This window comes from Oratosquilla oratoria, chromosome 43 (genome assembly GCF_046742065.1).
Source record: "Oratosquilla oratoria isolate Oo_2021 chromosome 43, ASM4674206v1, whole genome shotgun sequence".
In the NCBI taxonomy this organism is placed as follows: Eukaryota; Metazoa; Arthropoda; class Malacostraca; order Stomatopoda; family Squillidae; genus Oratosquilla; species Oratosquilla oratoria.
The window spans coordinates 19,040,661-19,057,907 of NC_134819.1; the positions used below are offsets into that span (position 1 = coordinate 19,040,661).

Below are 17,247 nucleotides of genomic sequence, written 5' to 3' on the forward strand. Positions count from 1 at the left end.
CAAGCTGACAACCACTGACTGCTCCCCTCCCACTACCTCTTTCAGTTGATGACATACAAACCCCACATTAATGTAACAAAGACAACAGTCTAAACTTTCTTCCCAGAGAGAGATCTGCAGGTCCCAATCACTGTGGGAATGCCGGTTTTCCAACGAGTGAAATTTGAGACAACAGTGAATTAACTTGCCTACAGTATCTTTGCTCCAGATAAAAAAAAAATTTATCTCAAGTGAATAAAGGTTTTGTATCAACTAAAAGTTGAAAATACTTTTATATATAAAATGTATTAACTAAACAAGTATTTACATTAGAAACAAATTTCTGAACTGAAGATGCTGAATACACAGCAATCACGCTATCATTTACTTAACACATCACCATTTCTAACATCTATATTCACTGCCATATCACTTAATCACAGTTCATAGTTATAAAGATAAATCCTTTTAACCACAATACACTGTGGTTAATAAAATACATTAACCCTGAAATATTATGTCATGTGTCAAACACATTCATACAAATGAAAAGATACAAACCGTTACAGGGTCCAATTTGGTACTAGTATATTAATGATAATAACAATAATAATAGATTATGATAATGATAATAAAAATAATAATGATAACAATACTAATAATAATAATGACAATAATAAAATAACAATAATAATAATTATAATAATATAAGCACACTGACTAAGGGCATGGAATGATTTAAAAGGGCTGACGGCACTTGTGGGGAATACACTTAATGGATTGCCTCATACAAAAAGGATTTCTTATTAGCATAAAAAATGTAAGCAGATAAAAAAACCATCTTGCATCATGCTCTGTCAAATTCTTTCACCTGCATATTTACACTGCTAAAAAAAAACAAAAAGACATTTGACACATAGTATGTGTAGCATATCTTAAATGTTAAACAGCAGCCTGACAGACCTAATGACCTACCATGATGAAAAATATAGTCCTGCCTCTTTTGAATTGAAAACTAATACCTTAGTACGTGGTGGACATGATTCTCTGGTTACAAAAATGCACCAGACAACAATTGGAAGAGACTATCTTTAGCACTTGGTATAATGAAAATATTTTCTGGCTCTAATCTGCTCCCCTTTTTTGTGTGTTTAGATGAACTTCTGCCAGTCTAAAGAGATCTTAGAAATAAGAAGTTTTTAATACCTTTCAGTAGATCTAAACCTAAATTTAAAAAATCTTTTGACTTTATGGGTTTTTCACTATCTCCCTATGCAGGCATTAGCTTCCACATACGTGCTGATGCCTGCAAGGGTTACAAATGTTATACACGACAATAAATCAAGAAACTAAAAGCCTACATGGGTTTAAACTAAAACAAAAACAAATGTTTTTGAACAAATAAGTACATCTGAAGCCTTTCAGTACAAAATAAAAATCACTGATTGTTTTAAAAAATACTAAAATGAGCACAACTATGCTGATAGGTCTTATACTAATATATTACGAAAAATATACATCTACAAATGAAGGCTTCAAGATTAAGATAAAGAAGAAAAGCAAGTGCACACCACATTGCTTGGCCTGGTTATGAAACCATTAGTTTAATGCTGACTTCCGTTCTCTGTAGTATCCTCACTCACATTTATCCTTTACAGTAATCATGATCAAATTTGTTTGATGAATCAGGTATGTAGCACTGACAAAAACAGCATTTGCTCTGAAAATATAAAATAAATGGTTAGTTTCATGGCCTACAAGTAAATGATGACCAGATAAATTATCATATATGCAACTTGGAAGATCTGATTGAAAAACAAATAATCAAATAAATGTATAACTACATTTATAAATAAAAGACAAGAAGAAAATATTGATCTATTTCTAAATTCAGTTATTCTTCCTTCCCACTTTTCTTCTACAATCTCTGCTTTCTCACCTCTCCCGCTATTTTATTTCTTTTACACAAGGGCAAGGAAATCAGCCCACACTCTCCTCTTTTATGGGTTGCATGGACCTGTTGGTGATGACTTGGTTGGTGGCTCCCTTTATGGGGAACCAATCAAGCAACCCATCACCCTAAGAGTGGTATTCTTAAAAAAAATCTTTCCTTATCTGAATTTTACATATATCCTTGGAAGGGAAAGATTTATATAAGGATTTTTTTTTAAGAATACCACCATGGGGTTTATATGTACTGGGGTATTGGCTGCTTGTTATTGTGGTAAAGTAACATGCAGTCGATACTTTAGGGTCTATATGGGGCGCCCCTACGGACCAGAGCCACACATCATTTTGTCTATGATAGAAGAAATTCTGTTCATAGAGAAATGATGACACTTTTATACTACGACTGTCCCTCCGTTATGCTGTCCCCCAACCCCTTGTTGCTGTCCTGTACCATTTCTCTGAGTATTCTCTTTCTGATTGGGGGAATTCCCTGTGGTGGGGGAAAAGAATACTGCCACCAAGTTTTCCCACTTGGATCGTAAGAGGCGAGAAGAAAGGGACGGGGAGAGGGACTAGGCATCCTTCTCCCTGTAGCCCCAAGGGGCAACTTCCTAAATCGAAAAGAAAAGGCATAAGGGGTGCTGGCGGGCCTCGGGCCAGCACCCTAAGGTTTGGGTCTTTTAATGTGCGTGGATGTGGTACAGATGAGAGTAAAAGGGAAGAGATAGGTAGTATGTTTGTGAGAAGAAAGTTGGATGTGTTGGCTTTGAGTGAAACTAAGTTGAAAGGGAAGGGTGAGTGTATGTTTGGGAGTGTAAGTGGGAGGTTATCAGGAGCGAAGAGAGGGCGAGGGAGGGAAGGGGTGGCTATTCTAGTAAGTGAGGAGATAGGTAAAGGGGTAGTGGAGTGGAAGGAGGTTTCCTCAAGGATAATGTGGATGAAGGTGAAACTGGGAAAGGAGATGTGGGTCTTTGTAAGTGCATATGGGCCGGGCAGTGAGAAGAGCATGGAAGAAAGGGAGGCCTTTTGGATAGATTTAAATGAGTGCATAGAGGGTTTAGGAAGAAATGTCAATGTAATAGTACTGGGAGACCTAAATGCTAGAGTGGGAAATGGTCCAATCGATGGAGTGGTTGGGAAGTGTGGAGTTCCAGGAAAGAATCGTAGTGGAGAGTTGATGGTGGAAATGTGTCTAGAAAGAGAGTTGATGATAGCAAATACAGTGTTTCGGAAGAAAGTCAAGCATAAGTACACATGGGAGAGGGTGGTGGAGGGAAGGGTGGTAGATAGAGCGCAAATGGATTATGTAGTGGTAAATAGGATTATGATAGGAAGAGTTAAGGATGTACATGTGCTAAGGGGAGAGGGTGGGGGAATATCAGATCATTTTTTGGTGGAAGGTAAGCTGAGAGTGGAGGATAGATGGAGAAGGAGGAAAGGGACAAAAGGTAGGGAGGTTCTTAGAGTGAACTCCTTGAATGAAAAGGAAAAGGAGAAGGAGTACGAAAAGAAGCTGAAGGAGGAGTGGGAGGGAGTAAAGGATAGAGCAGAGATGGGTGTGGAGGAGGAATGGGGATGGTTCAAGGAGGGAGTCTTAAAGTGTGCAAGGATGGTGTGTGGAACAAGAAGGACAGGGGGAAATAGAAGAAAGGGTAGTGAATGGTGGGATGAGGAAACAAAGAAGGTTGTAGAAGAGAAGAAGCGAGCATTCACAGATTGGTTACAAAAGAGGACAGGGGAGTCATATGAGACGTACAAAGAAAAGAAAAGAGAAGTAAAGCAAAAGGTAAAGGAGGCAAAGAGGAGAGCAGATGTGAAATGGGGTAGGAGTATGACAGAAAGGGGACGTCCTAGGATGAGGTGGATGGATGGGGTGAAGGGGGCTTTGGGGAAGAGGGGAATGTCTGTTGAGGAAGGAAGGGAGAGGACGGAAGACAGAGGTGAGTGGAGAATGGTTGTATATGGATGATGTTGTGACTGCATGAGGAGGAATGGGCGGGGGGGGGGTGGGGGGGGGGTAGTATGTGTGAGTAAATTTTGACGCAGCCCGAAGGGATTTCTCCCCGTCCTCTCCTTATATGCAAAGGGGGACGGAGAGGGGGGGTCGCCGATTAAATGAAGCGGCCTTGCTGTGGATGTACTGTGTCTTGCGACACTGCTTCTGACCCAGGGCGGTGGGCGGGGTGCAGGGATGACCCGTCATCCAGGAGGTGCTCAGATGAGAGGAAGGGTGGGAGGGGTGTGGAGTGTATTTGGGGATGAAATGGGTGGGAGTGTTTTTATGCCTTCCCCTTTTTGGCTACCTCCCTTGGAAGGGGGAAAAAGCCTTGGTATATGTATGTATGTATGTACCATGATAATCTCACAGTAGTATTCTTAAAAAAAAAAAATTCCTTATATAAATCTTTCCCTTCCAAGGATTTATATAAGGAAAGAATTATTTTTAGGAATACCTCCCTTACGAGGGGGAAGAGCCCCTGCTATGTAAAATAGATTGACAGCATTCAACACTCAGGCCTCCCTCCTATAAATAAGTAGGCATGACTGTTGCTTTAAGCATTCTTTTTGTTGCTTCTATTGACATTATTCTATTTTTCAATACCACTTTCAGGATACATCTTACCTTCCTCTTTCTCACTCTTTGGCAAATGCCTTCCTCTTATCTTCAATTTTAATGCTAAAAGAAGGTTAAACAAATAATATTCAAACCTGAAGCACTACCAAAATGAAAGACAAATTTTACCACCTGGGAAGAGAAATAAATATCCACAAGTATAAAATAAATGCACTGTAACATACTGGCCTTCCTTGAAGTATTCCTTAAGTGTATTACTAAACTTCTTGCTGTGCTTTACAAAATCTCTTTTGCGATGTTCAAGGGCCTGTTTCCCTTGTGTACCTGGGATGAACTGGGATACTTCAGACACAGCATCTAGGAGCTTCTTAATGGCACTGGCTATTTCCCTATGGAATGAAAGATAAATTAATAGAAAGTAAATTGTTTATGTGATGACAATTTGCTCTCTAGGACCAAAATTAAAAGATAACAACATACAATAATGTTACCTAAGATACAGTTCTCTATCAAACAGTATTTCATCACATACATTTGACTGGTCTATCAAAACAGAGTATGGACATGTTCAATCCCTGGACGGGACACAGTCATGCACAGGCAAAAATATGAGCACATTAGGCTAGGTATGATAAACTGGAGAGTAGGAGATTTGACCCAAGAAGCATGGCTCCTTTCCTGTATACTACAATTGGGTAATCATATAATTTCCGACAGTTGTCCCTGGACTCGAACCCAGGACTTGCATGTTAGCAAGTCGATGCTTCTACCAACCATGCTATCGATAGCGTGGTTGGTAGAAGCATCGACTTGCTAATGTACAAGTCCTGGGTTCGAGTCTAGGGACAACTGTCAGAAATTGTGATTGACATTGTCGTCATTGGCGATTCTATTCAGAGAATTGGGTAAATACAAGTAGCTGCAACCCTATACAGAAGTAATGGAACCCCACATAAACAAAGGGTTCAAGTAACCAATGGTTTTGAACTAATGACATAATACATGATGAGATGTATTAATTCTGGCTTAGGTAAAAACAATTACAAATGTATGAACACATAAAAACATCAGTTGAAAACAATAGCTTAACATTTACTTAATGGTTTCTAAGAAGGTCTTTCTGTCTGTGATTTCCTCGGGAATGCGTGCAAGAATACGCTTTAAGTTGGCAGACTTCTTGTTAAGTTCTTGGAATGTGTCCTCTGCTCGAGTCACTCGGTAATCTCCTGTAAAATAAAACTCTATGTGAAAGGTAGTCAGGGTTATGTCTTTCAACTTTGTGGAAAAAAAAAAAAAAAAAATGCATACATAAATAAGATAAAGATACATTTATAATAATCTGTTAATATTCTGTGTTCATTTTTTAAACTAATTATGGCTAATACCAGAAGTTTTACTCAGCTGAAGGGGAGGGCCCTACAACAACAACAACAACAATAATAATAAAAAAAATCTTATACAATCTTGAATAAACTTTGATAGTAAAACCAAGTTATGAGGCTCTTCATATCCATGAAAATATTCACATGCAAGAGAAATTCACAATGTAATGCTGCCATCAACCTTACTGCCTTTCCAAAGTAGGGGACAAAGGCTGGGGCCAGATGACACAAAGAACTCCGTCTCCTCACTCAATCCAACTGAAGTCTCTCCTAGTAGTCTCAAGTCTTCCAACCCCTTCCACTCATACTGACAGTACAAGTATCTATGCAGATTTAATTTCTAAAAACATCATGAGAGTGTCCTCTTTTGAATTGATCTCCTGGCCTTCTGAAAGTCTGTGTATGTTACTGGTACTGCATGCCTCCCACTTATCATATCCTCACCTTAAGCTTTTAGGAACTCCACACTGACAATTCAGATACAAACTACCTTTCCATCCGTCAAGTTACACACCATCTTTCCCATCCAATACTTCTACAGCCTCAAGTACTCTCTCTTTCTATTGTAATAATCACATTAGCCATATCTCTCACAATCACCAACAAGGACCTTATGAATTCTTCCCATAACAGCATAAAGAAAATATTTTCCTATCCAATCCTCCTGAGTCACTACTGGCTTGCATCAAAAGTTGGTCTCCGTCAATTAAGGCCACATTCCATTGTCCCTCAATTCAATAGCATTGTCTGGCTTTGGCCAGGGCAATAATCACCTAAAAATAACTCACAATTTTCAAGTGATTAAGTTCCTCAATTGTGAAAAGACTTGCAACAAATCCCTTCTCTGCCAGATGGCACTTTTCCTTTCAATATGGTTGCCACCATTCTCTGTCACTCGTCTCCATGCCATTTCTTTAGGCCTATCTCAATTAACCTCTTTAATACAAGTCAAATTCTCATGTACAGCGTTGGATGCCTGAGGTATGATGATCGATGCATCACGATACATGTACTTACATTGTAAAATATAAAGTCACTGCTTTATTACTTATTCTCTTTCACCGAGTAATAATAAACAGAAAATGTGATCAAGCCAATTCACAGAATTCACGGATCAGTCAGCTGCAACTACAAAATAAATATAATCAAGACACTGATACTGGCATCCTTATATAACCACTCACGCCTCATAATGCCTATGCAGGCATCATCCTATGGAAGAGGTTCATGCCTTCTGTACAGTGTGGCACTTCCTTCATTCTGGCTACCACTAGGCTATTACTGTATTCTGTGCCACCTTCTTGTTAGAGAAGGGGTTGTTGTTGAGCAACAGGGCACCACTTCTTACCTAATTTTTATTTTCCTTCTAGGGATCAGAAGAGCAAAGACTTTTGTATTCCCCTATCCTTTACTCATGTCCCAGCTTATTTCGCTAAAGGCAGAGGTCTCTCCTCTTCTACCTCATCACTGAGGTCAATCAGCTCTCCTAGTGCCCAGAAGAAAGAAAAAGAAAGGAAAAAAAATTCACAAAGATGTTTTTTACTGCTTACCTTCCATATCATTAACGGAGCCCTGAAGCCTAAGAATGGCCTCATTCATGTTGACTGAAAGGTCAGCCTTGCGCACAAGCTCCATGACAAGGTCATAAGTGAAACCTGGGTAGGCCGCCTCAGCCTTCGACAGTGCAGCTCGCAAAGTCTGGCATGCAACATCCTTCCGCTCGAGCTGTAAAGGAGAAATTAAAGTCAGGAGCAGGCTTGTATGAGCATCGTAACCTTAAACAAAAAAAATATATATATTATATATATATATATATATAGAGAGAGAGAGAGAAATGAGTGACATGATTACCCTGTACAAATATATCTGAGGCAAGGAATCTGTATACATATACAACCATGTCAACCTGCCAGCACATGCAGTGTAAAGTGGGCATATTAACTTCCTAATGTATTGTTGAGGGTGATGGTAGCAGGTTACAAGGTGGGGAATGAACAATGTTAGAGGGAATGGAAGAGGTGGGGAGAGAGGCTATGAGGCAAACAATAATGGGACAAAATGAAAGGTGCAACTCCCTAGGTTCTGCCAGGCAGAAAACAAGATGTAATGGTGGGAGACAGAGAGTCATGTATTAGGTCAATATGAGGAAGGATACAGAGCAGAGTAAGTACATGCGGCCACTCTTTCTTTTCCTCACATAAACACATGGAAAAAAAGATATAATGAAAGTATGACAAAACCTGAATATGTTTATTAAACTTAAATCCCCATAGGAAATTTACCTGAACATGTTTACAAGACAAAATCCTAATCTGAAATTTGAAAAGGAAAACAAAACCTCAACCTATTTAAAGCAAATATGGGTAAAAGTGAGGTGATGCATTTACATGAGGTGAGGAGAGCATTGAGTTGGAGATAACCCTTACATGAGAAAGGCTTGAGGTGAATTGTTTCAATGTAGCAGGGAATGGAGGAGTGGGGGTGGAGATAATCTGTAGAGTGAGGAAAGTAAGCAAATGTCTTTGGGGGAATGAAAAGTATCATGAGAAATGGGTAAATATGATGCCAATTCACAAAGGTGGAAATGAGGCACCACTAAAATATAGGCTGGTGCCACTGAGCTTCACAATAGTGAAATTATGTGAAAGATCAATGGATCAAATATTTTGCTGAGATGAACATTCCGAGTCAGTCAATTTGGCTTCAGATCTGGTAGGTCATGTGTGTTGAACCTTTTAACCCCTTCGTTACCGACCCATCAACCTTACGTAAACAAACGTTTCAAACCATCCCACGAATGGCTGGAGCCTTATGTTTGTAAACACAGACACTTGTCACCATGTGGGTAGAAATAACCCAGAAACCGAGGCCTTCAGAGCCCTCAATACACACAGCTTATAACTGTGACACGTGCGTGTCACAGGGAGCACGCTCGGTTCCTGGCGGATGCACTCAGCCGTGGCACACAGGTGTCACAAAACACACATCCGGTACTCAAAGGGTTAAGCTTTTACTGGAGAGTGACTGATGCACTGCAAGAGAGAGCAGGGTGTACTTTGACCTAGAGAAGGCATTTGATAAAGTACCTCACAGTCAAATTATGTGGAAACTGGAGCACACTGAAAGACCGAGTGGCAAACTACTAAAATGGATGAAAGATTTTTTGAAAGAAAGATACACGAGGACAGTAGTAAAGGATGTCAAGATGGAGAGCAGTAATGACCAGAGTTCCACAGGGTTCATTGATTCCACTAATATTACCCGTGTCAATGACATCATGGAAGGAACAAGCTATGCCAACATGTTTACAGATGACACATACGTGGAAAGACTAAAAGCAATGGGTCTGCCAACTTTGAAAGATCAAAGAGGAAGAGGTGATATGATTACAGTATTCAGGTTACTAAAGGGGATAGATTGAATTGATGGATAAACCATATGAAGATAGACTAAAAGCACTGGGTCTGCCAACTTTGAAAGCGTGAAAAGAAAGAGGTGATATGATTACAGTATTCAGATCACTAATCAGCATAGATTGAATTGACAGAAGAGATGTCCTGATTAAAGACTTTAAGAGGGTCATGGGAACAAATAAAGAAAAACCATGTCTCATACATCACAATTTGGTAAATACACACTTAGGTACATACACACACATGCACATTATTTATGGTGCAAAATAATACAGTACAGTAAACTTTATAGGCAAATTTACATGATCCTTTTCAGTACAGTTCACTACTTGTCAAATGCAGTTGTCTTACAACGCCTGTCCTGATCTAATGTAAGCAAACCTAAACAATCACAAAAAATGTTGACATTGGTACTTCTCCAGCCTAATTTCTTTAGGCAGCAGGATCTCCCAGAGCTGTTTCCCCAGTTGCTAATGGTAGACACTTTCAAATGCCATTTCTGCACTCACACCAAGCAACAGCAATGGAATGATGTCCAAAGAGAGCCAGATGTATTCTACTGTCATCGTCCTTTCTCCCCTTGTCCATATACGGGGGATACCAGTGGCAGCATGGGAGGGAAATACTGTACTGTGAGACGGACTTTGGGTGGTAAAATATTCCGACAGATATCTTTCTGTATCTTGATGCCACAAGAAAAATGTGTTCTTGAGACAGTGCCTTTGGGCTTCCAAAAGACATGAAGCTTTCGTGTCTGACTCCTGCAATGGGCTATTTTCTCTTGGCACACCCGTCATCAAATCTTACTTTCATTTGTTAATTTCTTCCAAACTCCAGCCTACTTTATCATTTAAATATATTGCGTGACATAATATTATTCACCTGAAGGATGGGTCTCAAGCTAACATATATTCTAAATAATCAAGACACAGTAGGATTTTAGGCGATTTAGTTCTGGACTACACTGATCTGATTCACCATGGCCTTGGATCAAGTGTTGGACTCGTGATCGGCAGCTATTTCCCTCCCGGATGAGAGCTCAGAGCTCATGTATGACCGATCTATGGGTAATGCTGTGACCTTACACGCACACACACACCCCGAACTCCCCGCCCACGAGAGTTGGAGTAACGACTCGCAGCGCAACGATACTGAAATTACTTTAGCCCTGGGCGGGATTCGAGCCTGGGCCTCCGTAGTGGCAGCCAGGAACTCTAACCACTGCGCCACGAGTCGTGGCCAGGTGCTGCTTGCCACAGGGGCATCACCAGGTTCAGTAACGAGGCCAAACTACATCACGCGAGACCTTATCACCCGTCTCGGGGGACGAACCCCTCCTCCCCTCCCCCGACCTCTCTCGATGGGGGTCAACCGGAAGTTCCCTTGGACGACGACGACGGAGGCGACGACCCAGCCCTTCCGCCTCGCCGCAGCAAGAAGCGTGACGACCTCCTCTTCCGTCCCGCTCCACACAACGAGGTCAGCATCACCGATGACCCCCCTCCCCCAGTCCCGCCGAGTCGCCAAACTGTCCCCCCCCCCCCACCGCCGTTTCCTCTACGAACAATGGAAATGGCTCCAGAATCTGCGCCCCTCTATCACAAAATATGCTAACAATGAGGTAGGTCAGTCTGTGTGTGTATTTACCTAGTTGTATTTTACGGGTAGGGGAGCTATGCTCGTAGTGTCCCGTCTTCATATCTCATTTTATCTAAACTATTTTTAAATTCATGTATTGTTTTTGCACACACCACTTTCTCATCTAACTTGTTCCAACTGTCTATTATATGTGAGGAGAGCTGTTCTTTTTCACATCTCTTCTATAGCTGTCTTTCTTGATTTTCTTTCCGTGCCCTCTTGTATTTCTATCATCCCATTTTATCAGATTCTCTCTATCAATAATTTCTATGCCTTTCATTGTGTGTGTGTGTGTGTGTGATTCACCATTCACCTTACTCTTGGATCACGTGTTGGACTCGTGATCAACAGTTATTAACCTCCCGGATGAGAGCTCAGAGCTCTATATATGACCGATCTATGGGTAATGCTGTGACCTTACACGCACACAACTCCCCGCCCACGAGAGTTGGAGTAACGACTCGCAGCGCAGCGATACTGAAATCATTTCAGCTCTGAGCGGGATTCGGAACCAGGACGGCCTTAGTGGCGGCCGGGAACTCTACCACTGCGCCACGAGTCGTGTGTGTGTGTGTGTGTGGTCATGGCTCACCACAGTCTTGGGTCAAGTGCTCGGGCTCGTGATCAACAACTACCGGATGAGAGTTCAACCTCATGACACACACACACACAAGGTCACAGCATTACTCATAGATCGAGTCATACATGACCGCTGTGCTCTCATCCGGGAGGGTAATAGCTCTCGATCACGAGTCCGACACGTGATCCAAGACCATAGTGATGGTGAACCACGCACACACAAGGCTTGTTGGTGTCGAGGGATCGTCCATCGGTCGTCAGGCAATATATACATGAACTCTCATCTGGGAAGTTAACAGCTGCTGGTCAAGAGTCCAGCACGTGATCCAAGACCATGATGAATCTTTCATCTCCACTCCCTCCCCCTCTCTCTCACACACACAGACACACGGACACACACACACACACACACACACACACACACACACACAAGAGGACATGGAAGGAAATTAAGAAAACAGCTATAGAAGAGAACTGAAGAAAAACAGTTTTCCACATAGAGTTTTAAACACTTGGAACAAACTGGATAATGAAATAGTAAGCGCAAAACCCATTCACGAGTTTAAAAGCAAACTAGACACTGAGAGATACAATGGCGGGACAACACGAGCATAGCTCCCCTTCCCGCAAAATACAACTAGGTAAACACACACACACACACACACACACACACACACACACACACACACACACACACACACACACACACACACACACACACACACACACACACACACACACACACACACACACACACACACACACACACACACACACACACACACACACACACACACACACACACACACACACACACACACACACACACACACACACACACACACACACACACACACACACACACACACACACACACACACACACACACACACACACACACACACACACACACACACACACACACACACACACACACACACACACACACACACACACACACACCACACACACACACACACACACACACACACACACACACACACACACACACACACACACACACACACACACACACACACACATGGCCACAGGGACAGACGCTGAATCCACCCGTCGAGAATTCAATGGTTATGCTGGAAGGTCGGGAAGCCCATAAGGTGGATTTTGAGAGAGAGAGTGTATTACGAATGAAGATGGTGCAATTCGTCTCGTTGCTGGGGTAGGGGGGGGGGCGAGGTGGACGGGAGTTGACGTAGTACCAATTTCAAGAAGAGGCGAGGGACAAGACCCGATGAATTACACTGTAGGCCTAAGTCCCATAACTAGAACACTGAGTGAAATAAATAAAAAATACAACTCATTTTTTGGATAATGATATGCTAACAAAGAGGCATTCAGGCTTTAAACGGACAATGCCATGCCTTAGTGTAACATAAAAGGCATAGAGCTGTTTTGTGTCAACATGGTTCAAACTTGGCTAAACAAACCTTTTCAACTATTACAGAGGAGTGGGTGGAATGTGTTTACGGAAAGTGATGGCTGGGTGGTCTGTGCCTACCTGGACCTAGAGCTTCTGACCAGGTCCAACGTACCTGGAAAGGCGAACGAAAAAGCAGGGAGGGAGGGAGGGAGAGAGGCATCCGCTACTTTGAGGACTTGGATGAAGAATTAATTACCGGACGGATACATCACGAGGCCTTTAAACGGCTGACTCAACACACGGAGCATCCAGCGAGGAGGCACCTCACGGCTTGAGAGAGAGAGAGAGTGTGTGTGCGTGTGTGTGTGTGTGATTCACCATGATCTTGCATCACGTGTTGGACTCGTGATCAACACCTACTACCCTCCCGGATGAGAGCTCAGAGCTCGGGTATGACCGATCTATGGGTAATGCTGTGACCTTATACGCACACACATACATCCAACTCCCCGCCCACGAGAGTTGGAGTAACGGCTCGCAGCGCAACGTTACTGAAATTATTTCGGCCTTGGGCGGGATTCGAACACACACACAGTTTCCCATTGTAGATAACTAACTATTCCCTTTGAGGAAGGTGAAGTGTGTGTACATGTTTGTTTATGGTCTCGTATCTGTTGTGTTTCGAAGTCACAGGATTGCCCATAAAATCTGACAATTATGAGCTCCGAGATCTCATCCGGGAGGATTACTTCTGCCGATCACGAGTCCAGCACGCATTCCAAGACCTCGGTTCATGACAGTTAGGTCAACATATTCAAAAGAGAAGAAGACTTTTTTACAAGAATGAAAATGGTTTCGAAAAACAGATGTGTATCTACAACAAAAAATATGTAGATATTACCTACAAGAGCTCTGTACTAACCGCTGGGCAGAATAAAACATCAACTCTGAGATGAGATTGAATGAAATTAATGATTATTATTATTATTATTATTATCATCCCTTTCAATCTGGGAGTCGTCTTCACCGGGATGTAGTCGTCCGGAGTTAGCCACAAAAAAAAAAAAAAATAATAATAATAATAATAATAATAAATTAATAAAAAATAAATAAATAAAATAAATAAAGTAATAATGTTACCATGTTGGAGCTGACTGGTAAAGAAAGTGTCTAGCCCCTGTGATGTTGGAGGCTTTTGAACAAAGAACAACGGGAACATATACTGTACATCAGCAGGCCTCTTTTCTTGGAAAGCATCCATCCACACACACACACACAAGGACACAATGTGCCTTGTTCCTTTCCTGTATACTAGTTAGGTGTACACACACACACACAGCTGTCTCGACAGAGGCTGCAGCAGATCCGAGGTGAATACACACAGGAGATCTACTGGCCATTCATAGAATCATGACAGGCATGGAAATCCTTGGCAGAGAAGGTTTATTAAAGTGGGATAAAAGAAAAACAAGAGGGCATGAAAAGATACTCAAAAAGGATAGTTATAGAAGAGATATGAAAAAATAGTTTCCCACACAAAGTGGTGGATATCTGGAACAAATTGGACGAGGCAACAGTGTGTGCAAGAATTTAGGAAGACACTACATGCCGAAAGGTACAAAGACGGGTCACCAGGAGCATAGCTCCCTTCCCCTATAATACAACCAGGTAAACACAACAAGGTAAAATACAGGCACAAAGAAAATGAGGATTCGAGGAAAACGGAAGCTGTAGTGTACACAGGGGGGACTCTCCCGCTGAGGCAAAGAAAACGGAAGTGGGCAAACACAGACACCGGCAGAACCAACAACAATTAGGCTTCGTTACCTGGACGGAAAGACAGACAAGACGCATGGGGGGGTGGGGGGACATAATACGCCACGATCTCTCCCTCCACTGCTGCTCTATGTAACTGCAACTACATCCCGCGTGAGACGCGACGGATGGGGAATAGCATCACCAAGAGAGGAAGCGATAAAAAGAGTACAGGGGGAAAAAGAGAAGCGAGAGGGCAGTGGAGAAATGGATGGTGACGACGAGGAGGAAGAAAGTGAGGAACTAAAAGGGAGAAGGAAGGACAAGAAAAGTTGGGGAGATTCAGGAGCAAGAGGAGGAAGAGGAGGAAGAGTGGTAAAAGACGGGAAAGGGAGAGAAATTAAAGGAAACTGACGAGGGCAGCAGGGAGAGAAGGTGCACGAAGAAGAACGTGGAACGTGGAAAGACAACACCAAAGGAAAAATGCCCTTAAGGGGAGAGAGAGATAGAGAGAACGGTGTGGCAGAGGAGAGGGAAACGGGAGTGAGCTCACGGAGAGAAGAGAGGTGTGGAAGAGAGGCGAGCAAGGTCGGGGAGAGGGAAGTTGGAGAGTGGAGGATAAAGGGGAGGGAGAGGGAGGAGGAAATGGGAAGGCAGTAAAATACACATACATACATACATACATACACACATACATACATACATACACACGCGCGCGCGCGCGCGAAAAAAAGAGGGAGGGAGGCAGAGAGAGTGCAGGGTAAAGGGGAAGAGCGAAGAGGAAATGGGAATACAGTCAAACACACTCACACACACACGAAGAGAGAGAGAGGGAGAGGGAGAGAGATAGAGAGGGAGAGAGACAGAGATAGAGACAGAGAGAGAGAGAGAGACAGAGACAGAGAGAGAGGGACAGAGGGTATTTAGTAAATTTTAAATAAAGCAACTCTTTGACTGTCCTGCAGTACCTGTGTAGCCCCAATATTATAACTACCAACCACCATCCCCCAACGAGGACCAACACCACTACAACCACATCACCATCAACACCACCACCACTATCACCACAACGACAAAAACGATCATCATTATTCCAACCACTACCACCACCACCACCACCACTACCATATTGGGGGTCTTCCACCATAACCATGCCGACCCCCTTCCATGGCTCATTCCAACTGATACCATTACTTTGGCTGACATCGTGTGATTATCGTCTGCTGAGGGAAATCCTTCGGGGAACGGGGTGAACTACCATTCACTGCAACTACCTACCTAACTACCTGCCACTAAACACCCTCAGCCACGATGATGATGATGATGATGATAATGATGATGATGATAATGATGATGATGAAGAGGTTGATGATGATGATGAGACAAATTCTTTCCCCAGTGAAACCAGCCAGCCACGCAGGCAGCCACGCAGGCAGGTAGTCTAGCTGTCGTCACTCGGCTTTCCCATCACCTGTACCTCCATGATGATGGCCACGACCCGGGAGTACGTACTACAATGGAAGCTACTTCCAACATCTTACCACCACCATTATTATCATCACCAACCATGTACCACTGCATCATCATCGTCGGCACACAAATCCTTTGCTCGTGACCACGCCCCTCTGATGAGAGCCATCGTCAGAAGAGAGAAGACAGTCCCTCGTTTTGGAAGTGTTCCTCCACGCTCGCTCAAAGCGCTGACCTGACCTGACCACGGTCCACTTCCGGGCCCACGCCCACGCCCGCCCGCCCAGAGTCTGCGGCACCTCCGTCACCACAAAAAGCATTCTGGCGTTGAAATAAGTGGGGGGAAGGGGGAGGGGGGGCATACAAGAGATCTCTCTCAGGAGGGCAGCGGAACCGGGGACATCAGATTGATTTTTCCCTAAAAAATGTTATTCTGAAACAACAAAAGAATGGTGGATGACACTCTGGTCCATACGGGTGTCATGCAAGTCCCCAAGACAACAACTGCCTAAAACTTCTGACATCAATACCCGACTCGGGGCCGCCTTGATGAGGCCAATGCGACGCTCTACTGTAATTATGGGGGCGTCACGACCATCAAAACTGGAGAAGACAGAGTCGAGAGGAAGGAGGGAGAGAGAGAGAGAGAGAGAGAGAGGGGGGGAGGTTATGGGGGGGTTATATGTCACCGATGCGGTTGCTGGCAGAGCCCCCGAACTAACTAACTCACCACGGCTGGAAGCAGAAGATGCGCGGCGCACGTCCTCGCCTCGACACTCATCCTCCTGGAGGGTGTGTGCAGTCGCAGGAGCCGGTGACCGTTCCTCCTCCTCTTCCTCCTCCTCCTCCTCCTCCTCTCCCGCGCGCGCGCGCCTGGATTGCTCAAGGGGGTCGGGGCTCCTGCTGTCACCTCCGACCTCAAGCTCACGCCACAACTAGCACTACAACGGCCCGGCGAAGGCTTTTGGAAAAGCAGGCTGGGTCCTTGGGGGCGCCCGGGGAGGATAGAGGCACTAGGGACCCCCGTGGGAGGAGGAGGAAGAGGAGGAGGAGGAGGAGACGGAGGAGGAGAAGGGTCGTTGTTGTTGCTGTCGGGTTCAATGGGACATTAAGTTCAACAGCTCA

At 43.5% G+C, this 17,247-nt stretch overlaps 1 protein-coding gene across 5 annotated transcripts in view; it reads right to left on the bottom strand.

Moving 5' to 3' along the window:
• Nucleotides 1–220: 220 nt before the first annotated feature.
• Ccm3 (programmed cell death protein 10 Ccm3) overlaps nucleotides 221–17,247 on the bottom strand; it is a 101,656-nt gene continuing 84,629 nt past the window's right edge. For 4 of the 5 annotated variants that reach the window (XM_076179686.1, XM_076179684.1, XM_076179683.1 and 1 more), the window contains exons 2-5: nucleotides 7,437–7,611; nucleotides 5,601–5,730; nucleotides 4,729–4,893; nucleotides 221–1,699 (exon numbers count right to left, since the gene is read on the bottom strand). In XM_076179686.1, coding sequence (XP_076035801.1) covers nucleotides 1,615–1,699; nucleotides 4,729–4,893; nucleotides 5,601–5,730; nucleotides 7,437–7,611 — 555 coding nt within the window. In that variant the 3' untranslated portion in view covers nucleotides 221–1,614. Of the gene's footprint in view, nucleotides 1,700–4,728; nucleotides 4,894–5,600; nucleotides 5,731–7,436; nucleotides 7,612–16,852 lie in introns of all 5 variants that reach the window. The other variant, XM_076179687.1, reaches the window with a different exon arrangement.